Source organism: Polypterus senegalus, chromosome 1, assembly GCF_016835505.1.
Source record: "Polypterus senegalus isolate Bchr_013 chromosome 1, ASM1683550v1, whole genome shotgun sequence".
In the NCBI taxonomy this organism is placed as follows: domain Eukaryota; kingdom Metazoa; phylum Chordata; class Cladistia; order Polypteriformes; family Polypteridae; genus Polypterus; species Polypterus senegalus.
In genome coordinates this window covers 79955479-79979563 of record NC_053154.1, presented here as the reverse complement: position 1 = coordinate 79979563, position 24085 = coordinate 79955479, and the positions used below count along the sequence as shown (strand labels likewise).

The following is a 24085-nucleotide window of genomic DNA, read 5'->3' as shown; positions in this document are numbered from 1 at the left end:
TGGAAGGGTGTCAACGCGTCTGGGAGCTGGAGGATTGGTTTATTCTGATTAGTGTTTGTATTTATGAGTATAGTGGTGGAGAGTGTGCTTTGTGCGCTGTGGAAGATTAATAAAGTCTACTTGTGGACTTTTACCTGGTGTTTGGAGTCGTGGACAAGGGTTCAAGGGAGCGATAGCGCCCCCATCTGTCACAAAATATATATATATATATATACACTGCTCACAAAAATTAAGGGAACACTTTAAAGAAACACATTAGATACATCAGATCTCAATATGAAGTTGGATATCTATACAATTAACGACAGGGCAATGTCTTAGAAACAAAAGGATGCCAAGTCTTTTAATGGAAATAAAAGTTTTCTGCCTACAGAGGGCTCAATTGTGTAGACACCCTAAAATCAGAGTGAAATGAAGATGTGGCAGGCTAGTCCATTTTTCAAAAACTTAATTTCTGCTACTCAAAATGCTTTTCAGTATCTTGTGTGGCCCCCACGAGCTTGTATGCATGCTTGACAACGTCGGGGCATGCTCCTAATGAGACGACGGATGGTGTCTTGTGGCATTTCGTCCCAGATCTGTATGAGGGCATCCCTGAGCTGTTGTACAGTCTGAGGAGCAACCTGGCGGCGCCTAATGGACCGAAACATAATGTCCCACAGATGTTCTATTGGGTTTAAGTCAGGGGATCGTGAAGGCCATTCAATTGTTTCAATTCCTTCATCCTCCTGGTACTGCCTGCATACTCTTGCCACATGAGGCCGGGCATTGTCGTGCATTAGGAGGAAACCAGGACCTACTGCACCAGTGTAGGGTCTGACAATGGGTCCAAGGATTTCATCCTGATACCTAATGGCAGTCAAGATGCCGTTGTCTAGCCTGTAGAGGTCTGTGAGTCGCTCCATGGATATGCCTCCAAGGTCATCACTGACCCACCACCAAACCAGTCATGCTAAACAATGTTACAGGCAGCATAATATTCTCCATGGCTTCTCCTGACCCTTTCACGTCTTTCACATATACTCAGGGTGAACCTGCTCTCATCTGTGAAAAGCACAGGACGCCAGTGGTGGACTTGCCAATTCTGGTATTCTATGGCAAATGCCAATTGAGCTCCCCGGTGCTGTGCAGTGAGCACAGGGCGCAGTAGACATTTGGGACCTCAGGCAACCATCATGAAGTCTGTTTCTGATTGTTTGGTCAGAGACATTCACACCAGTGGCCTACTGGAGGTCATTTTGTAGGGCTCTGGCAGTGCTCATCCTGTTCCTCCTTGCCCAAAGGAGCAGATACTGGTCCTGCTGATGGGTTATGGACCTTCTATGGCCCTCTCCAGCTCTCCTAGAGTAGCTGCTTGTCTCCTAGAATCTCCTCCATGCCCTTGAGACTGTGTAGGGAGACACAGCAAACCATCTGGCAATGACACGTATTGATGTGCCATCCTGGAGAAGTTGGACTACCTGTGCAACCTCTGTAGGGTCCAGGTATCGCCTCATGCTACCAGTAGTGACACTGACTGTAGCCAAATGCAAAACTAGTGAAGAAACAGTCAGAAAAGATGAGGAGGGAAAAATGTCAGTAGCCTCCACCTGTTAAACCATTCCTGTTTATTCCTGGAATTATATATATATATATAATCTTCATTTGGATCTTGATCTTTGTTTGTCCGTGAAGAATTAGAAAAAGCACTAGATGGCACTAGAGAGACAGCTAAAACATAGGCATTGCATTAAGAATCTCCTCCAGGCTTATACTACTGAAGACTATGGTATGCCAGTCAGACCTCAAAACACAGACATTCAAACTAAACAGTTGTGCTTTAAATTAACTAAAGAGATCTTCATTTAGATCTTGATCTTTGTCCGCGAATTCCACGCATACGTAGACTACCTTCCGGTTTAGTACATTGTTGTTACTCACAGATGTCAACAATTTGCCGGAATAACGAAAGGGGTAGTGGACATTGTTATGCTGGTTAACTCCTGAGGGCTGGTTAGAGAATGAGATTGCCGAAGATAAAAGAAACAACAGCGTCCTGAAAACGAGACGGACTGTGAACGGACAGAAGCAGAAATGTTCCTACACCACCACATAATTACGATTCGGACAGTGATTCTGAGTAGGCCGTTCCTATCGAATCAATATCCAAAGGTTTTCTTTTGTAGTTTTGTTTCCCTTATAAAAAATCATAATGCTATGCGACAAAGGGCCCAGTTCACGACTGGCAGCTGCGTTTAAACAGGGAGCCCTTCACAGACAACTTTAACACGTGCAACGTAGTTGGGCGCACTTGGCTAGTATATATATATCTCCACCTGATTATTGTGATTTCATAAGGTCTACTGAATGATGTAAACTGTTCCAGTTTTAAATTTAGGAGGCCATGATACCTATGTCAATTCCAAAAAGAAATTGAGTAAGATTGCTACTGTATATGGATCAAGAATAAAATCTCCAACACATTTTGGAGCCATAGTGGCCCCTTTTCCAAGGATCTTCTAATCCAATTGTGCAGCAAAGCCACTTTAAATTGTAGAACAAAACCCAATACACAGAAAGAATTGTATTAAGAAAAAAGAGGCAACAAATCAAAAATATTTGTACATATCCAAAAAGCAGAAGTTAAACTGACCTGCTATCTTTTGTAAACAGGTAACTATAAGACAGTGCACATACATGGACAGCATGTGTGGCTTACACCAACAACCACACTAACGGAAATAATGTAGAATTTAAAAACAACACTGCAGGGGTTTTACATAAAAAAAAAAAAAAATCCAAAAAACCTCCATGGGGGTATGGAAGCACTGCTTCCAAAACTGTAAATTTTAGATTTGAAATGAAATGCTGTAGCTCTGCAAAATATCTTGGGACCAACTGGTTTGTGACCCTGTTTCATTTTTTATATTCAGAGATTTTCACACAGCTCTTGTAACCTTGACTACATAGTATAAATGGCAAGTGTAAAACAGTAGGCAATTTAGTCCTAATGTGCTACCGTCTGCCTGATTTTTTTTTATTTTTTTTTATGAAGTGATAAAGAAATAGTTACTCATAATCTTGTCATCTTTAATATCATTCGCTCAGCAGTTGCATGTACAACAAGAAAAATGGCCCATTTTACCAAAACGGCGTTTCTTGACTACTAGATCCCTAATATTTTGACTGTGTAAAAATGAAAATAGCGGTGTGTCATGAAAACATGGAAGTAACTTCATAATGTGCCAATGCCTTAAAATGCTAGGTTTCATTGTGTTGGAGTGTATTGAATATGTAATGGAACAAGCAAATCTAACTGCATTATTGTGGCAGGGTGATGATCACAGAATATCAAGGTGAGTGTGCAAAGCCTGTTTATAAGCAATTTGTTATTTTTGATTTATAACTCCTAACCTTGTTAAAGTGGACATCAAGTTATTGGTCACTTCCTTGACCAAGGGTGTTCCTGCTTGGTTCTTAGTTTGGCCAGATAGCTAACTCTAGCAAGAGTCCTGGTGGTTTAAAATGTCTGTTTCACGATTATTATGGCTACTGTGCTTCTGGGACACACTCAAAGCTTTAGACATGGTTTATACCCTTATTCTGATCTATGCCTCACCATGATTTTATTGTGGAGGTCCAGAGAGAGTTTCTTTGGACTTCATGGCATGGTTTTTGTCCAGGCATGCAGTGTGCCTTTTGGGACCTTATAGACCTTATACCTTATAGTGTGCCATTACAAACTATGTCCAATCAATTCAGTTCGTCATAGGTGGACACCAGTTAAATTCTAGATAAACTTAAAGGATAATTAAAATAAGCAGGACACCCCAGGACACAATTTGGTGTACCAAACAGTCAGAATATTTACAATAAATGGGTGATTTCAGTTTTTTATTTTTATTAAATTTTCATATTTTTCTGAAAACATGTTTTTACTTTGTCATTTATAGGTTATTGAATGTAGATTAATGGACAAAAAATTTATTTTTATTAATTTAAAATTTAATCTTCAACATAATGTGCAGAAAGTGAAGGGTTTTTTAATACTTTTTGTATTGCCTTAAACTGAGTAAGTCTTGCACTGTTTTTTGATTTGGTATTATGACTAAGGTGGAAATGTTGTGTTTGAGATTTAAATTCACCACATTTTGTACAAGGAAAGGACTCTAAAGTAGTCTTGTCTAATAAGATGGCCATATTGCTGATTTCTCTTTAGTGAACTCTACAAAGCTCAAGCAATTTAAAGCAACTTAAGGTCTTTAAAAGGTTCTTTCTTTAGATAACAAGCCAGAAAGACATCCCAGAGCATCTCATCTGTCTTCTTCATTTTCTGCTTTGACAGGTGTTGTTTGCTCTGGGGTGGGTGGCAGGATTACACTTGCCCATTAAGGTTTTACAGAACACAGAATTCCATGCTGTGAAAGCTAGGATGTCAAGAGAGGTGAGAAATATCTAGGAATAAAAAAAGAACTGGATACCTAAATGAAATGTTATATGAAGGCTTATGTTTCACTTTCTGATTAAGACAAAAACTGTCACCTTCTTTGTTCACATAATGCCCGTGTAGATTTGTACAATGCACTTTTTATGCTTCATGTTTAGTGTGTTTGGTTGTGCTTTTATATGTTATTTTGCATTGGCAAAAGAAGGGAGACATTTCAGATCTTCTGAAAGCATTTTATTAAAGGTTGAAGTATTAGTTTATATGATAACTGAGTAATATATTTAAAAAATACTGATTTTCTAGTGTAGAATATGCAATGTAACTCTACTTCTGTGTACTAGCTTTAGCTGTTTAGTTTTTCTTAAGTAAAGTCAACCCTCTACTGGTTTAATGTGGAATTACATTTTTACCTATCAGATCATGAACGCCATTAGGTCGTCCAGTGTTTGGATTATATCAGTTAGGGTTTGTTTTTGTTTTGTTTTGTGTGTTTAAGGAAAGGAAACTGTACTCCATAGGCATTTAAAATAAGAAAGTTTTAACAATTCTGGGTTGGCTAAACTAAATAAATATTATGTGAATAAAATAAACAGAGATTAAAATTCTGGGAAACAGAATTCAGCAGCCATTCCCTGGAGAACTGTAAATAATTGAAACCATCATGAAAGTTAACTTTAAATCAATGTGGCTGCTGTGAGATAAAATTAATGCTTTGTTCTGGGTCATTTTTATTTATTTTGCTTTATTTTTGCCCCCAGAATAACTGCATCAAGACATCTAAATACAATATCATCACATTTCTACCCGTCAACCTGTTTGAGCAGTTTCAGGAAGTGGCAAACACTTACTTCCTTTTCCTCCTCATATTGCAGGTAAGTAAATTAAAATGTTACATAACTAAGAAGTAATGCTAAATAGTGTTCTGCCTTGACAATGCTGTATAAGGATCAAATTAGCCATTTTAAAGCACAAACTGTTGAATGCATTGAACAAAGTTTTCCTTGTTGTTCTAGGCCTAGTAATGCATTTACTAGTTTCAGACAGTTTGACAGATTTAAGGACAAAGCTTCATCCCTACTGCCAGAGTCCTAAATAGCAGGTCTAATTTCCTAAACCTTTTCCAGTAATCAATATAATATATACAGTATCTATCTATGCACTGTGGCATAAAACCCTGTAGCATCTTGCTGTCATGTTGTGGACAGGGGATAAGAATTGGTCGAGGAGCTTAATCTCACTTGTTGCTCTGAAGTAAACTCAGAGTGAGAATATACTTATTCAAGAGATGCCACTGGCTTGCTCTTTAATGTAGGCCATTGTTTCTCTCACTTCTTCAACAGATTCTACTGTCTCGCTGTTTAATGAAGGCCATTGTTTCTTTAGAGCGTTTCAAGTTGGTCTTGGAAAACCTCCAAAACCTCCAGTCTTTTACAGATAATCTATGGAGTATTCTGAAAGTGTCACATATGTTGTATATACACCTATATTTAACAGTTTTGTGTGTAGATATACTGACCTCTAGATGACAGACAATAAGCCAGTAGCCAACACACCAAGAAACTGTTATGTTTAATTGAAGGTCTTGGTTATATTGAGAATTACTTAAAGTTTTTGCATATGTCTTGGTGCTTTATCCTCCTACTTAAATTTTACCTAAGATGTTATACCAAGTAATTATGTTTATATTGGATTCAGTATTGAGGAGCTTATCAATTTTCATGGTGTTCTTTCATAGAAGAGTTTAGGAGCATAACTCAAAAAAGGTTGGAAGATAGTAAATAGTCTTTTTCCTGATTGGACATGATTGAGGTCACTGGAATTCTGTAGCTCCCTTTAAGGCATATGTTGGAGTTCTTAGCTTCTGGCTCCTTCCCAAGGATGGAGATGGACAAGCTAGGAGGTACCCTGAGCTCCTAAACTCTCCTCCATTTTTAGTTTTTACTGTTCATGTGCTGCTGAATTTAACCATGACTTTGTAAGACATCTAGTCATTGCATGCACAGCCTGCAAGAAAATGGGTCTTCTTTTTTTTAATATGTTAAAGCCCCACTTTGAGTTGAGAAACCTCTTTCTACATTGAGAGCAGAGCGAATTGTGAGCACTGGGAACTTGGCTATGCTTGAGAGGAAAAGAATGACCAGAGACTTTAGTCTGTTAATGAAACTGATAGCTTTAGTATTTTGAAACCAGCTCAAAAAGACAAAATATCAGTACGCAATCAATAAAAATAAACAGATATAGCAGAAGGTTAGGACATGGCCAAAAATATCAGCAGTAAGGACAAAATACAACAGATCGAATCACAACCAAAATTGTCGGGCAACTACTGTTTCAGAGGTCAAAGAACAGCTTAGCACTATGAAGACTAGAAAAAGTACTGAAAACCACATAAACAAAATTCTCTTCAGTTAAGTCAAACATTAATGGTGATGAGCCTACAGACATATAAAATGTATTTGGGTGAAAGCCAGTTAATTACAGTCACTATGTAACTAAAAATAAGAGTTGTGGCTAAAGACAAGATGTACACGGGACACATAACTAGATTCAGGCAAGTGTCATGTACAGAAATATTCTACAGAAGTTAAGAGTGATGATTGTTTAGAAAATAGTGTGACTAAAGTAAACGGTGACATATTGGATGTGCAGAATAAAAAAATAGACCAGCCTTTCATTTATTTGATAGCTATTGTCAGAATTCGTTTGGAATTCATTGTGCACTATTTGAGACAAAGTGCAAAGTACTAAACAGTACCAACATTAGTGTTAGAAACATACTATACAGTAACCTGACAAATGAATTGGGTAATGAGATAATACAGTACAGTTGTTTAAGTTATTGAAAACATAATGTGTATTTTGAGGTGAGTGGTGGAAAATGTATCTGTTTTAATTTGTGAGAAAAAAAAAATTATTTTTCTAATGATAATTGTCAAATTATATATTTGAAATTTACTTATATTGTAATGAACAAAAAATATTGTTAATTTTGCAAAACCTCTGGCAGCAGCAGCTTGACCATGTACTTCAATAATTTCTGAAGCATATTTCATATCTAAAATAATCTTTACAATAGAAAATGATAGTAACTTGTGATTGTTGTTGTTCTGATTTATAAGTGGTACATATGCATTTGCCGTGTGAAATTGTGTTCTAAAGTTAAGCGTTTTATATACATTTTTAAATATACATAGTCAGTCCGGATGTTTGTGAAGGAATAAATTTGACTTGAAAATTACCAAACTTATCCTTTAAATTGCCTTCAGTTAATTCTTTCTAAGTAACATTATTAACATTTTCTAGTCTTTATCAAGAAGTACAAAATTTCAGTTTGCGAAAATGGTTCAGCATATGTATGTATGTAATGTACATTAATGTATGGGCTAGAAGAAACACAACTAAAAATACCTAATATTCAGAACATACACATGGCTTTCATGAGATTCTCAATGGTATGCAGTTCTTTCTATTGCAAACATTATAAAAAATCAAGAGTGTTAGAGAGCAGCAAAGTGGCAACTTATATGGTTTTAAAATTAAAGCGTGGGACCATATGCCTAGAATAATTCAACTTTATGTGATTTGTTTTTGTTGCAAAGATATGTTTGGTCTGATTCATCTCTACAGTGGTATGATTGCCTAATTAGCAACAGAAATATTTGGTAGGCAGTTGAAGCTTGTTTAACTTTAATAGTCTTCTTGGTTTATTAATGAAGGAGTAGTGGCATTTGAAATGAAATCTCATTTGATTTTCAGTTTGTAGGAGCCTGCACAAAGAGAGAAAATTGTCTGCTTGTAAAGATCACATTCATCCAAATTATAATACAATAATGTAATACTAAGAGTAAAAATCGATGAAAATTTACTTTTTGTTTGTCAGAAAAAACAGTTGGATTGGCCTGCTTATTTAAGTCCTGTGGAGAAAAATGTTGAAAGTATGTAGTTAGCAATCATGTGGATATACTGTATAAATCACCAGTAAGCAACATAAAATGAAATAGAAACTATTCACTATTGATCAAGTGCCCTAAAGCCAATTTTACATTACATGACTTCTAGTCAGAGAGGTCATCAACCATGATGACTGCAGTTGCTCATCCTGTCACCTGAGCACATCATGTTTTATGGCTGAAAATTGCAGGGTTTGTCAGATAAGACAACTGTGAGATGACTTTCAAGCACAGATTCACATTTCCAAAACACTGTGAGTTCTCCCATTTTTCTGACAGCCAATAACGTGCTGCCTGGCGGATCAGGTGCACATACGAAGGCTTTACAGGTATGATGAGTTCAGCTGCAATCTCTGCCCTAATTTCTCCTTTCTTTCATCCTGTCATAGTACACAAAACACATAACATTAGGCAGACAAGTCTCTGTTCTGTTTGTCAGGTCCAAAACACCCATGTTCCTTATTTCTCATAACTGTATTATATGCATTGTACTTCTGGGTTTGACACTCATTGGTTGTCTACTCCAAAACTTTAAGATAAAATCAGGTCTGCTTGATTTTGTTTGGGCGAGTTGCAGACTGGTTATACTGTGTTGCTGGGTATATCAAGCTACATGACTGCCAATCATGGGAGTGTGATGCAAATGACTCGTTAAGATTATGAAAATGAAGTCTACAACTGAAAATCACTGAAAAGGGTGTGTTATGCAGCATGGCTTTCATACTAAAGATCTTGACGAAGATGTTAAATGCCTTTCTGGATAAAGCTTAACACATCTTTCCGTGACACACATTAATTTCTGATTGTTTGACCATCTTTTTTTAAATACTCAGTGACTCTTGGATTATTTGGTTTTCTTTCGAGATAGCAAAGTATAAATATGTCAGTGCACAAAGACCTGTGTTTTTTTAATTCCTACCAGATATTATAAACTGCGCACTTCACATCAAGAGTACTCTAGATATTCTTTAAGCGTATCTTGAGCACATGAACACATGTTCCAAAATACCCCCTATTTTAGCCTCAGAGTTTAAAGGCCAGTCTTTTATCCATTATGCAGTAGTTCCTTTCAAGATTTATTTGCTTGAAATTATTTGTATGCATTGCCCATTAACCTTTCTTTTATATGTGTTTATTAAGTAAAATCCTGATTTTATATATCCTTGTTAGCCCTGATATTCACTGGTTATTCTGTGGGAGGCACCAATTGATATAGAATTTATACACAAGTTTGTCTAATTTCTTAGTGTTTTTTTTAAACACTTAATCACTGAGACTACTGACATGCTTGCAGAAGGATATTATTACTGATTAAATGTTGCCATAGTTATTGTATGAAATTATTTTGTGAACTTTTTATGCATTTAGATGTTTGTACAGTTTTTAATGTATCCTCCAAGATCAGCTAGTATTCTAAGGAGTGATGTTTATCAATGTCAAATACCTAAAGCAATGTAAAACTCAGAACGGAAAATGTACTAATCCTTTGTTTTTCAATGCAAGTTTAACTATTGGAAGCACATAGTGCCTTAATTAGACAAGTGTAACAGCTAAAGGGCCTTGTACGTTTTTCTTTCATGACTCATGTTATTTCTTGTGCCTGTTCCTCTTATACTTTTTCAAAGTTAAATTGATTGCAGATGTTTCATAGTAAATCACTGATTTGTTTGTTATGAGGCTTTAGAGAAAACTGAATTTATTTGTGTCTTTGTGCTCAGCATTTCATCCCTGGAGAAACAGTAGAGTAGTGTGGTTCATTTGTACAAGAGTGTATTGTAGCTGTAAGTGATGTTCATAAATGTGCAGAAGTAAACTTAGCTTTTAATTTTGAATGTTAAATGGCAGGACACATATTCCAAAAGACACACAAGATGCACGTTATAGTACATTTCTTTGAACATCCAACTAGCAAAGGATAGATGCACAAGTCATGAATAATGGTCTAGTGTACTCATTCTCCCCCACCCATATATGTTTTAATTGGTAAAAAGACACTTGTAATGAGTGGACTACCTTCTTTTTTTATCTCATGCCATATGAAGCTTAAAATAGCTACATGTCTCTTGCCCACAGTAGATAGCTAACTAGACTAGGTATTTGTTATTCCTACAGTTTGTGTCTGTTAGCTTAATTTTAGTGACTTAACAACAGAAAATTTCAATCTGTTTTTAAAGCTGCTTCACCCACTTGTATTGGGCCAATTTAGTGATATCATTTAATGTAACATACATGTCTATGAGATGTGGGAAGAAAACCGGTGTACCCAGGGAAAACTTCATATAGCCATGCAGACTCAACGCAGGCAGTGTATGAGGTAGGATTTGTCCTTTGGACTTTGAAACTATTAGGCGACAGCTCTAAATGCAGCATCACCATCGTCCCACCGAGCAGAAAAGAATAAAATCAATCGGTCAAGACAAAACTATTCTGTAAGAAAATGATCTGTAAATTAAGTATATTTGAATAGATCTAGGATTGTCATTTAGCAACCATGAAGTACACTAGTGAAGGGATGTCTAATTCAGAAATGTCTTCTACTTGCACATACAGTACATCTTGGATAACAACATTAACCATATAGTCTCTAAACATAAAAGATCAACAGTTAAAATAAGAAACTGAAATCCCACGTGAAGAATACTCCTGAAGATGTAACATTCAACACTAAAAAGTTATTTACGTGGTTCTGTAGGATGTGAATGTTCAAGGAAGAGGCTAGGTGTATGGCATGGGGAAAATTAAGTATACAGATCTAGCAGCAGCAAGCACTTAATTTCCTGTTGTCTTAAGTTTTTACCATTGAAGTCAGTAATGTTAGTAGTTATTAGGGTCAGCTCAGGGTCCGGCTAGTAAAATTTCTAGCTGACAACAGCAGACAGCAAAAATAATTTCAAAGATTCACTGATAATCGATAACCATTACAAGTAGAAATTGACATGCTTGATTGTGGGCTAAATGATTGATACTTCACAGTTAGTACTGACATATTGATTTTGTTTTTAGACACTTTTAGAAATCATACAAGCAGTTAATTATCTGTTGGCTGCAGAAAGAATGTGAAGGTCTTAAATTTCCAATTAATCAGTTTTCAAAGAACTATATAGGACAGATAAATAAAAAAATAATAATTTCTGGCTTCATGTATACATAGTGTTTTGAAGTGGACTTCCTTCTTAGTTTATCTGAGTGAACAAGAGCAGGCCTGAGCAGTAAATTAATCAGTCTGATCACAATATAAAGTTGAAAAAGGTTTGGTCAGGGTTTGTGGATGAATAAAATGTGTAAAACTAGAGTGACTGACTAGAAAACGAAAAGCACAAGACAGGAATGAATTAAAGGGAAGGTTAAACTTGGTACTTAAAAATGGGGAGGCAGTCAGTGTTTGTCCTTTATGAGTAGCAGCTACTAACTATATCAGTGACTCTTCTGAATTGGCATGTAATCTTCCCAAATTAACACAACTATATTATGGTACCTAGATATAGAGTTGAGCATTATTTTATAAAATATACGGAATTGGATTGCATTACTTATAAAGCTGCATGTTTTCAAACCTAAAGTGGTCTTTCAATTTTTTCTGTTTGTGTACTACTTGTCTTCTAGTATGTTAAAGAATTCTAAAATGTTTTGCTGTAGTGTTATAATTTTGTTGATCACTTAAAATACTCTTCTTAAAGCCTCTTAACAGTGTAGCATTATGTAACTTGTATGGCTAAAACCAAATTGAAAACTTTACCTTCAAGCTAAAAGTGGCCTCTCAGACTCAGTCCTGTTGTTTGACTATTTCATTTGTTAACTTTGTATTTTTTTGGTATATATTTTTATTATCTGATTTGATGAAATATGTGATTCACTTACTTTTGCACATATTAGAAAATGTAGCTTTAATACAGTATTTGTGCACAATAAATATTTGAATTTAAATACTTTAATTATATTTTAAATATAAGGACTAATTCTCCTTAAATAAAAAATTTAAATTGAAATGTAACATTTTGAATACTTTTCAAGAAGCATTCTGTATGTTGTGTGAGTACACTTTATACATATGCGCACACACACATATATATTAGCAGGCAAATCCAGGAACATAGAATCACAGTTTATATGGAGTTTTCCCCAATCTTCCTGTTTGAGTGACTTTTTACTGATAAGTGTTCTTTTGTATTTTAAGGATGTCCTTGTTAGTTGGTCAGTTGGTGACTCAGAATGTGTCTAGTATTTGTGAAGGTAGATATGTAAAAGAATGTACTTTGAGATGGACTACCGTTTCAGTTCAGTGTTGGTTCCTGACTTGTTCTCAGTAATCCTGGTATAGTTTTTGACTCTTTATGAACCGGAAAAAACAAAAAGTTAAAATAGGTCCATGGATGGCACATAATTTAATGAACAAGGTATGTGAACTACTGCAATATTTTGTTAGTGATTTTATAGTAGTAGTATTTTAGTAATGAATTGCCTACAACTGATAAAGAATACATTTAGATATTTCAAGGTGAAAATAGTTCAGTTGTTTCTTGTTTTTGTGGATATAGTGATAGAATATAATTCAATTATTATGTCTGCTAAAAAGGACTTTCTTAATGTGCTTATGGTAGAAGTTATGCACAGTGATAAGTATTACATTTACATTAAAGTAAATAATCCAATTTCCTTGGAGTCAGAATCTAGAATATCAGATCTGGCATTAGAAGTGAAACATTAACATGTCACTTTGAGAGGAAAACACAATTATTATCTTGATTATGCATGCTAGTATAGGCTTATCTAATCCAATTTTACTAGTCTGGTTATTATTTTCAATGTGCTGGAGATAGTGCCTGTCTCCTTTTACTCTATCAATCAGGTATTTATGTGAAACACAGATGAACTTTTCAGATGAAAATGCTTTTCATTATTATTGTGTTTGTTGTGTACCTAGATCTTGTATTGATTTTTGTTATCTATTTTATCTATAGTTTTTTTCTTTGGTTACTTAGCAATATTTTGTATTGTGATCTTAGGAAATGTCATTTGTTTTTTTAGTGCCCTGTGTCATTCATTAACCAAACAAAAAGAGAAACCATAGTCACAAGATGTTGTCATTGCTTTCAGTTATTCTTTAGAGATAAACATTGTGTAGTGGCTATTGTCTTCCATTCATGCTTAAAGTGTTTTTTTCTGGGATGGATACATAATCTAAATAGAGTAAATAACCTCTGTTACTGTTTTGTTTTGTTGGTTTTTTTTTTAACACTTGGGAAAGATTTTGAAAGACTATAGAATTTAGTAAATCAGATTCTGAAAATTATTTAATTTGAGTAATTTGCCTTTTTAAAGGCTGTTACAAGATATATCTTGCTCTTGAGGTGAAAGAATAGAATTGTCTAGTGTCAGCTTTTATATGTAATAGTAATCCCTGCTGTGTAACAGACTGGTCCATAATAAGGTTGGAGTATCCTGTTAAAACTGTTTGCACATTTGTCTGCACTATCACTCTACAAGTCTTTAGGGTTAGACTCTCCGAAACACTTTTCTGTCTGCAATATTGAAATAGCCTAGCCAAAGATTTAGCCAAGTGTGTCCATGTTGCACTCATTGGATTACAGCTGGCCTAATGCTAGGGTTGCCCCTTCTGTTTTGTTTCTCCTGTATCTTGAAAAATCTATTTTTCACACACCTACTATTGGTTACCTGTCTCCCTTTTCTGTTTAGCACTCACTTGTTCACATTTCTGTTTTACATCAGTGGCATTGTTACATGAATCTAATCTCTAGTGCACCTTACCACACATTGTGCATATCCCATACCTATTGAGTCTGCAAAACCTGAGACACAATATTTATATATACTTGTGGTATTTGCATATGCTGTGTGTGCAATGTATTTTCAATGACATCTAATATTAATCAGCTAAAGTGTATGCCTGGTTTAATGTTTCATTATTTATAGAGATCTAAACAAAGATCTCAACTTTACCTTGTGCTATTGTTTACTAACTGTATATGCTCCCTTTTAAAACCATATAAATCAATCTTAAGGTATTTTTACTTGCAAAATATTACCCTTTGCAGACGCACATATTCTCTTGCTCCGTGTCAATGTCAGTGAAAGAAAGTCTGATTAGCATAACAGCAAACAAAACAAGAAATAGGCAAGACTTCGAAGATTGTTAGGCTGAAAGGAAAAACTGTCAGTTATGAAAAAAGAGGTGAAAGTTTTCCTATTATGAATGTAAATTTAATTTCTAAAAACAACATTAACAGCAGCAATTCTGCTTGGGAGGTGTTAGCTCAGTATAGACTTTAAAGTTTATTTCCCTAGAAATGTTCTCCTTTCCTCTCTAATTCAGTGCAATTTTGTAGATGATTTTGCAAAATCACTTTAATAATATATTTGTTACTAATCCAGTGTGTGTATTTAAATACTGAAATATACGTCCTGGGCGGCACGGTGGCGCAGTGGTAGCGCTGCTGCCTCGCAGTTAGTAGACCCGGGTTCGTTTCCCAGGTCCTCCCTGCGTGGAGTTTGCATGTTCTCCCCGAGTCTGCGTGGGTTTCTTCCAGGTACTCCGGTTTCCTCCCACAGTCCAAAGACATGCAGGTTAGGTGCATTGGCGATCCTAAATTGTCTCTAGTGTGAGCTTGGTGTGTGTGCTGGCACCCTGCCTGGGGTTTGTTCCTGCCTTGCACCCTGTGTTGGCTGGGATTGGCTCCAGCAGATCCCAGTGACCCTGTGTTAGGATATAGTGGGTTAGATAATAGATGGATGGATATACGTCCTTATCTTATTTCTCTAGTTGTTCCTACTCATCATTGTGACGTCAGTCAAGCTGGGTTAAGAAAGAGTTAAAGATAAAGCAGGAACAAGGCCTGAAAAACATAGTTCAGGAATGCCAGTCCGTACAGGGCATGTCAACTTATCTGCACTGTACTCTCTTTTTCCGTCTGGGTAATTTAAAGGTTTTTGTAATTCTGCTGTCAGTGTGTTTTGTGAACAGTCAAATATGATATCTTCACCCTTGCACTGTGAAAAAACTTTGTGATTTCAGCAACAGCTGTTTTACCATTTTTCTTCACAACTCCAATCTTTTTTGTTTCATCAGCTGCAGTTTTCTTATTCAGCAGATCTAGTCACTGTTGTATGCTAAATGTAGCTGATTTCTTTCTTTTTAGCATATTCCAACTGATTTTTTTTTTTCCCCTCAGGCTGTACATTTTGTATTTATCCTTTCATTGTCAATTTCCACTCCAAAGGTAGACACAAGTGTAAAGGTTAAATGCAACACTACTCATTCACAACTCTTTCTAATTACTCTGTGAGGGGCCATGAAACAGGAAAAAATGTAATGTTTTTAAAATATTAAAGCATATACACCAATCAAAGCAAACCAGAAATAAAGAGCAACTTATTATAGATATGTGTCATATCTTTCTATCTCCTATCAGAGTTGCTTGTGTATTGTGAGACTTGCCCGGACACCAACAGGGGCCTCATGTGTAAACGGTGCGTACGCACAGAAAAGTTACGTAAGAACTTTTCTACGTTCAAATCGCAATGTATAAAACCTACACTTGGCGTAAAGCCACGCACTTTTCCATGGTACCTCATACCTTGTCGTACGCAAGTTCTCCGCTCGGTCTTGCAGACTGGTGGTACCCAGCATCAAAGCAATGCTACTGTTCCTGTGTGGTTACTCCTTATTTTCCTGACGTGGCTTTATAAATACACTGAAACTAACCGCATATTTTTTATTAGTGTAATGCATCTGATTGTAATTAACTTGTAACAATATAATGGTCCAGGGAATAGCCATAGTATTCCAAATACCATAACTGCTTTAGCGTTGTGACTCTAACTGCACCTTCTTCTTCTTTCAGCTGCCCCCATTTGCCACAGTGGATCATCTTTTTCCATATTACTCTCACTGCACCACTCTGAGTATTTATATCACTGTATCTGAGTGTGAATCACAGCAGCAGCTGATCGGAAAGAGAATTATCGGTATACAGCTTCAAGCACACGCTACCTCAGCCACTGCAAAACGTTTCAAAGCCTTTCCTGTACGGACCTCGCGGTTTAGAAACAGTTTCATCCCAAGAATTTTAAATGCACTCAATCAAGTGCTCCTTGTAGAACTGTTTGTACTTATAACTACAATCACCCCACTGTAAACTTGCACTATAGTTATAATATTGCACAACCTGAGCCACTTTATAAAGCGCGTATTTACATATGATGACGATATCATTTTTAAGATGAAATGCAGCAAAATATGTTTATTATATTATACAGATAAAACTTTAACTTCCTTTAAATAATCTATATTCTTCACTGGGACTGGCGTGAAGGATAGAATAATTAAACATGTACTACAAAGATATTTCAATGTTCCTTAAATGTTTTGAAGAGTCGGCGCTCTAAGCTTACAGATGGCTTAACGTCTATTACAGAGCTGATTGTATTTCGATCGGTTACTTGGAGAAAGAAAAGCAAGGACTGCAGGGGCGGCCATGCCAATATATATTGAATATAAAATAGAAAGAGAAAATAACGACACAGCTAAAAACGCAGCGGCAAATTTCGACAAAAGTTAAACGCTTGTGTAATGAGCACGAGGCGGCTATACAGTGCCCACAACGGACGTGGTCATCCACCGTGCATAAGATAACATATTGACATTGGCGGGCGAAGGAGCCACCGATTCTTTCTCTGCCTAGAGCTGCCCCTGAGTACTGCTGCAATAAATAATTTCATCGAAGGTCGCACATAATCACTGCGCCGTGTTCCCATGTTTAATAACATGCTTTAACTTCTGTCATCATGAAAATGATATTACGTATACATATCAGTATTTTAGTTATTCAGAGAGCTGTAATATCACGAATGTAATGGACTCTGTGTCCAGTTGGAGGAAGAGAGCCAGTTTAAGAAGTAAGTAGTGATTCACACACAGAGCACAAAGAAGATCAAATACAAAACAAAGCATTTAACGTGCTATACTTTAATTACAATGTGATTTGAGAAACTGGTTAATTAAACGATATTAAGATGAATTTTATGATGTTCTACTTTAATGACAAAATAAACTACGTGATTAAAGTGGAAATTTAGAGATTGAAGTTGACATTTCGTGCTTTTTCCCCACTGTGTGCCCTTTTTTTCTCTGTACCCGAATAAGCTTTCATATGACACCCAGACAGTGGGCTACAACTCGCCTTTTCATGGCGACTTTGATATGTGATTTCTTTTTTATTTCCGGCACTGTGCGACTTTGTGAACGTGAGCTTTCAAGTTTCTCCAAAACGTTATGTCATTCGATCAACTTCCTTTTGTTGATTATACCACGGTTTAATTAAACAAATAGTATGTTTTTCCTTTACCTCAACTTGGTAGTCGCTGAAATTCTTATATTTTCCCCCGTGCTTTTCCCATTGTCTTTTCACAGAAGGCTGAGCTTAAGGGCGATTTATATTGATTTGCATATTCAAAGTGGTGTAATTCTGGGAGGAGTTGGGGCGTTACATGAAGCATGTGCACGAGCGTTACTTTTCATGCTGACCGGGATTTATGTAGTGGAAGAACGTGGAAGTTGGAGTACGCACAGATTCCTGCATGTGGATTTTTCTGTGCGTAAGCACATTTCGGCTTTTGTGCTTACGCCATGTTATAGTGCGAATTCTACACCCGCCGCTATACATGAGGCCCCAGGAAACCACATCTTTATCAAAGTCACATGTTTATTAATCACCTCCAAATACAGAAATCACAGTCCCAAACACCACACAATGCACTCAGCAAATAAATCACCACAATACTGTTCTTTATATCTCAGTCCTTGGCCGCCTATCTCCTCCTGGGAGCTTCGTCCTGCTCCCACTCCCGACTCAAGCTCCCCGACTGTAAGGAGGCGGCGCCTTTTATTCTCGTCTGGATGTGCTCCAGGTGGCTGGTGACGATCTTCTGGCAGCACTTTCTGGTGTGGAGGAAGTGCTGCCTTTTGCACCGGAGGCACTCTGGGTGTCCCTGGCAGGTTCATCCACCATCTTGCTTGGTGTGGCAGAAGTGACAGTTTCCCCGGGTCCAATGAGGTTTAAGGCGCCCCCTGGCAGTGGCCACGGTTCCCAACAGGCCAGAACCTCTTTGTCCCTTTCCCGTGGTCCTTTTTTTGTCCAGGGCGGTTGCCCCCTCGTGTCCCTTTCCGGTCCCTCCAGGCATCCCGGCCAGGTAATGATCCCGGCAATCTGCCACAGTATACAGCAGAATTTGATTTTGCTGTTCTTTAACAATCAAGTTTCAGAAAGAATAAAACTTAAACTAAACCAACGTGACACTCATACTGTGAGACTCATTCTGTCAGACTGCAGAAGCATCCCTGAAATGATTTTGTCAGCTAACTTGACAGCAAAAGCAAGTTAACGTTTTTCAGTATTTTTGTACTTTATTTTATTTTTAGCTTTTTGTGTATACTAGCTTAAAGACTGAAACAACTAAACATTTGTAAAATTAAATTTATTTGTTTATTTTATTATAGTTGATCCCACAAATTTCCTCTCTTTCCTGGTTCACTACCATTGTGCCTTTGGTCCTTGTGTTGACTATTACAGCGGTTAAGGATGCCACTGATGACTATGTGAGTATTTTCATGGCCTTGTCTTTATTCTGAAAGTTCTAAATACCTATCCTTGTAAATTTTGTGAGATCACTTGGCAGTGGTCATTCATTAGTGCAGCATGTGTGCTTTTTGCTTGTTCTTTTCATATCCAGTAATTCTGAGTTCTCTCTGCATGATATCCTTTTATTAAAATCACTGTAATTTTTTTTTATTTTCCATCATTAAAGATTTAGTTTTCTGCCTTTTACTATTAGTAAACATCATTACTATTAATGTTTGCAGTGTGTTGCAATGTAGTTTATTTGGTATATAATGTCAAATGTTATAGCATACTCACTTTAGTATTGAGTGTAAACTCCCTGTGCCACAATGCTGGTCCATACTTTGACATGAAAACAATTGTAACACTTTAGATACTGCAAAAATGCATCTATTACTCATTTACTCTTATGTAATAAGACATTAAAAAATACTTCTTTTGAATTTATGACACTTGCATCAGTAAAGTAAATTAATATGTGCAACATTGCCTACTAAAATAACTTTACTTTGAATTGGTCAGAAGTGTCTTAAATTAAAAATATTTCTTTTGATATTGCATACTTCAATATATGGCCCATGAATCCTTCATATTCATGAGAAATTTTACCAGCATATGAAATGCCACACTGTACAGAGATGAATAAGATGTTTACTGATGCTTTAAGTATCATTAACACTAAAAGAAGCCTTTGTTAAGGTCTTATTACATAGGTGTAAATGAATAATAGATGCATTTTTGCAGTACCTAGACTACAGTGTTCCCAGAACAATCACACAGACCATGAAGTCCTCATGTACAATGTCAGACCAAGCCCTTTTGATATGGAGGCACAAGGTTATTGCCAGTGGCTTTGCGTAAAGGACATCATACAATTCAGTCCCATACATGGTCGTTCAACAGAGTTGGGGAAGTTACTTAAAGAAATTAATCCATTGTAAATTATTGATTACCTCTCTGAAATTGTAATGGGATTGCTTTACTCATTACTTCTTGGAAAAAGTAACTGCATTTTCTAGTTACTTTACTTTTACATTACTCTCTAAACCCATGCAGATATGTTCCAATTGGATAGTACAAGGATTACACCCAATTGTCCTTCCAGTATTTTAATAAGGAGGAACAAATCAATAACAGAGGTATTTAGTTCACAAAAATAGTTTATGATAAAATAAAGTTTAATTTAAAAAAGACCCGATTTAAATACTTGAATGCAGTACAATTGTTTCTAGAATGGTGGCCAGCAGACATCACTTATTGATATGTGGGGCCAGTTACCTCACTGTTTACTGCGTAACACAGATACTCCCATGTGTTTGTGTCTCTTCTGTTTGGTAATCAAAAAAGAACACAGGACATGCAGGATAATGTCCCTGATAATGGTTGTTGTGGTCATTATGCCCTCCACAAACCCTAGACATGGATGGGCATAATAGCAGATAACCACCCAATGCTATGATACTCTGCATGAATCCTGTGTCAAAAACTGTCAGCCATTCCTAGGAAGAATCTGCTTTTATCACTAAAGATGACAGACCATCATTTCCCTCTCCATTGAGCTAATTCAATGTACTCCTGAAGGAATGTTTGATGGTAATGATAAGTGAGTGGCAATTTTACAAGGGAAACTTGTAACACCCATTCTTACTCAAGACGATGATTACATAGTGTATGGTCCAAGTGGACACTTATGGTAAGGTAGTAACTTATGCTTGCTGCTGAAGCCATTTGGGTTGCAACAGCCTTCCTCCGGAATCCATATGTCTTGGTTATCTAGAACTAAATCTATGGTTGTGGTCACTCTCCTCTTCCATTAATACCAAATGTGATGCATTGTGGACACCTTATTTAACAGAATACTCTCTATACAACCCAGCTCAGACTCCCTTAATTGCTCAAACAGTACACAGTGACATCTGCCATTCACAGTATTACAGTATCTGGTAGCACAGACTGTTGATAGAATTGATGTTAGCTTCCCTATGCTTTGTATTGCCATGGGGTGCTCCACAAGACTTTGATCACATTTTCTGTGCTCAGACTTTACTGTATTGTACTACATTATCCCAAACTGGTTTGCTTTTGGGTTTTCTTTATTAACTTACCACAAACATACAAATTCTTTCCCAAACTGTTTGAGCTGTAACCGTGCCGATAGATGGAAACAGTAAACACTGACCTCCTTTTTCAAAAATTGAATAACCAAAGCATATTTTTCCTTTACGTTTTAGTTTCGCCATAAGAGTGATAACCAGGTGAATAACCGACAGTCTCAGGTGCTAATAAATGGGATGTAAGTATCTCTTTTTAGATTACTTTTGTGCTCCTTTCCTTGTGACCTTTAGTAGTATATTGCAATGTCAGCTGTGTTTTCTTAACTTCCAAGTTGTATAAAGTAGATCTTTTTAAATGTTCATATTGTTTGTCTTTAATTCTGTTTTTCTGCATATGAAAATAGTCATTTTTACGAAATGATCTAATGTAGACTATCATGGAATGATGAAAGTATTTATGCAGGTGGTGTCCATGTGCATTTAAACCACACACTCCGAAGTTATTACACATACTTTTATAGAATACCATTTATGCATCTCAACACAACACCCATAAAATAGTAATGACAAAATTAGAAATGGTACTTGCGTTCTTCAGCATTTCTCAAATAAATTGAAAATGTTTCTGTGTTACTCATTTCACTGAACAAACTCCTTGGCAGCAGCATTCATATTCACCTGGGAAAGTACCTTTCAGTGCATATGGATATATTTCAGATTGTTAAGCCTCATTGTAAAGCAGAGTTTTGTTTTATGGCTCATAAAAATTTCACATTTATTGTATTTAACACAATTTTCTTTTGACTGTTTGGTTAAAAAAAAAAGTGGTACTAAGTTCACTTCACTTTTTTCTTTTTGTTGTAGAAAGAAAGAAAGACATGCATATTCGATTAACTAGTAATTCTTAACTGGCTCCAAATAAGTGAGTGTGGGTGACGTATGAGTGTGCCCTACCCGTGGTTGGTTTCATAGTGTTGAATAGGCTTTTTTTTTGTTTACTTTTTATTTTTTTTGTACCTGCCTGTGTTTATACTTCACTTACTACCCAGGTTATTTAATAATGAAAATATAACCAGCACAGCTGGCTAGTGTGATTTGTTTTTTTCAAAAAGTTTTTGACATGCTAAAAATATTGTAATACATTCACTTATGTTATGTAAAATATAGTAGCTCAGAATAACATTGTATAACAGTAATTGGAAATGCGTATCCTGAGCCTGGTCAGTCACATTTTTTTCATGTCCATTTTGCTCTCTGTTTGAGTACAAAAGTATTTTATTTAGACAGTTGCATTTTTTTAGTTATGAGTAGTACATTCTCCTGCAAAACTAGGCTTCCAAGCCAACTTAACTACTCAAGAAAATTCATTTTTCCTGCATGCCTTTCCTATTAGTTGATACTTTTAATGTCAAGCTCAGTAGGTGGAAAACTGCTACGTGTGTGTATCTTTCTTCTTCTTCTTCTTTCAGCTGCTCCCGTTAGGGGTTGCCACAGTGGAGCATCTTTTTCCATATCTTTCTGTCTTCCGCATCTTGTTCTGTCACACCCATCACCTGCAAGTCCTCTCTCACAACATCCATAAACCTTCTTTTAGGTCTTCCTCTTTTTTCTCTTACCTGGCAGCTCTATCCTTAACATCCTTTTCCCAATATATTCACCATCTCTCCTTTGCACATGTTTAAACCAATGCAATCTCGCCTCTCTGACTTTGTCTCCCAACCGTCCAACTTGAGCTGACCCTCTAATGTACTCATTCCTAATTCTACCCATCCTCATCACACCCAGTGCAAATCTTAGCATCTTTAATCTGCCACCTCCAGCTCTATCTCCTGTTTTCTTATCAGGGCCACCATCTCTAACCCATATAACATAGCTGGTCTCACTACCATCCTGTAGACCTTCCCTTTCACTCTTGATGATACCCGTCTGTCACAAATTACTCCTGACACTCTTATCCACCCATTCCACCCTTCCTGCACTCTCTTTTTCACCTCTCTTCCACAATCCCCATTATCTTTATGAAGTAATAATATTATAAAAATTAGGAGTATATATAGATAAGTAAATAAGTCTGCATTCTGAAATGTTGCAAAACAGCAAAATATCCTCTCTGTTAAACATTTAGAAATGTGCTTTGGATGTCTTATTTTAATGAATGATCCCCTTGCCTAAGGGGTCTTTTTTTTTCTTCATGGATATGTATATATGGATATTATAAAGTCAATTTTAAGATCATCGTTCATGTACCAAAATGAAAAGTTAATTTGGTCAAGTGTGTTACAAGTATATGTCAAAAATATTAGTTATGGGGAAAAATTGTTTTCCTCTCACATTCCAAAGTATATGTGTAAATCTGACTAGTAACTATGAACTGGTATTCATAAGTTTAAGTATGTGCATGACTACGCACTGCCATAAGCTTCTGCTGATTTATTAGTTGCTTTGTGCCTTGCACCCAATGCCTAAGGCTTCTTCCCACTACAAACGTAAATTATATTAGGTGAGTTTAACAATAGATGGGTATTTTCCAACTGTATGCTTAATAATCGGCTGGTAGATCAGAAGCAGTAAGATTCCTGGCAACTTCTGGCCTTCTCACTGCTGATCTCAAAAAGGGTTAATGATTTTAAAGCTTCCCTTACAATGTTAGATACAATTTATGCAAGCTAGACAGTTACTATGTGCATGACTCTTAAAGAAACAAAAGAACATCCTTTCTGTAGAAGAGCAGTTGAACTTTGACAGCATGATTTTTATTTGAAATAGGCCTTTTTGAAGAAGCTGGAAACTTACACAACAGAACAAGAAACTTGCACCTTGAGTCCGACCATGCAGTTTGGCGAAATATAGTATATACTGTGTCCACGCTGAATTATGAAGATCTGCTGATGTGATGTATTAATATTCTACACAGTAAACATACACTTAGATATATAGTACTACTATATATAATACTGAAATACAGCATACTGTTGGTGGAAATGTTAGTAAATAGACTCCGAGGAAACTGGATACTTTAGA

At 36.4% G+C, this 24085-nt stretch overlaps 1 protein-coding gene across 6 annotated transcripts in view; it reads left to right on the top strand.

Moving 5' to 3' along the window:
* Nucleotides 1–24085, top strand: part of atp8b2 (ATPase phospholipid transporting 8B2) — a 131210-nt gene that overhangs the window by 55510 nt on the left and 51615 nt on the right. For 4 of the 6 annotated variants that reach the window (XM_039751776.1, XM_039751768.1, XM_039751784.1 and 1 more), the window contains 3 exons: nt 5185–5298; nt 18890–18988; nt 21242–21303. In XM_039751776.1, the coding sequence (XP_039607710.1) occupies nt 5185–5298; nt 18890–18988; nt 21242–21303 (275 nt within the window). Of the gene's footprint in view, nt 1–4329; nt 4424–5184; nt 5299–18889; nt 18989–21241; nt 21304–23830; nt 23955–24085 lie in introns of those variants that run through there. The other 2 variants (XM_039751790.1, XM_039751800.1) reach the window with 2 other exon arrangements.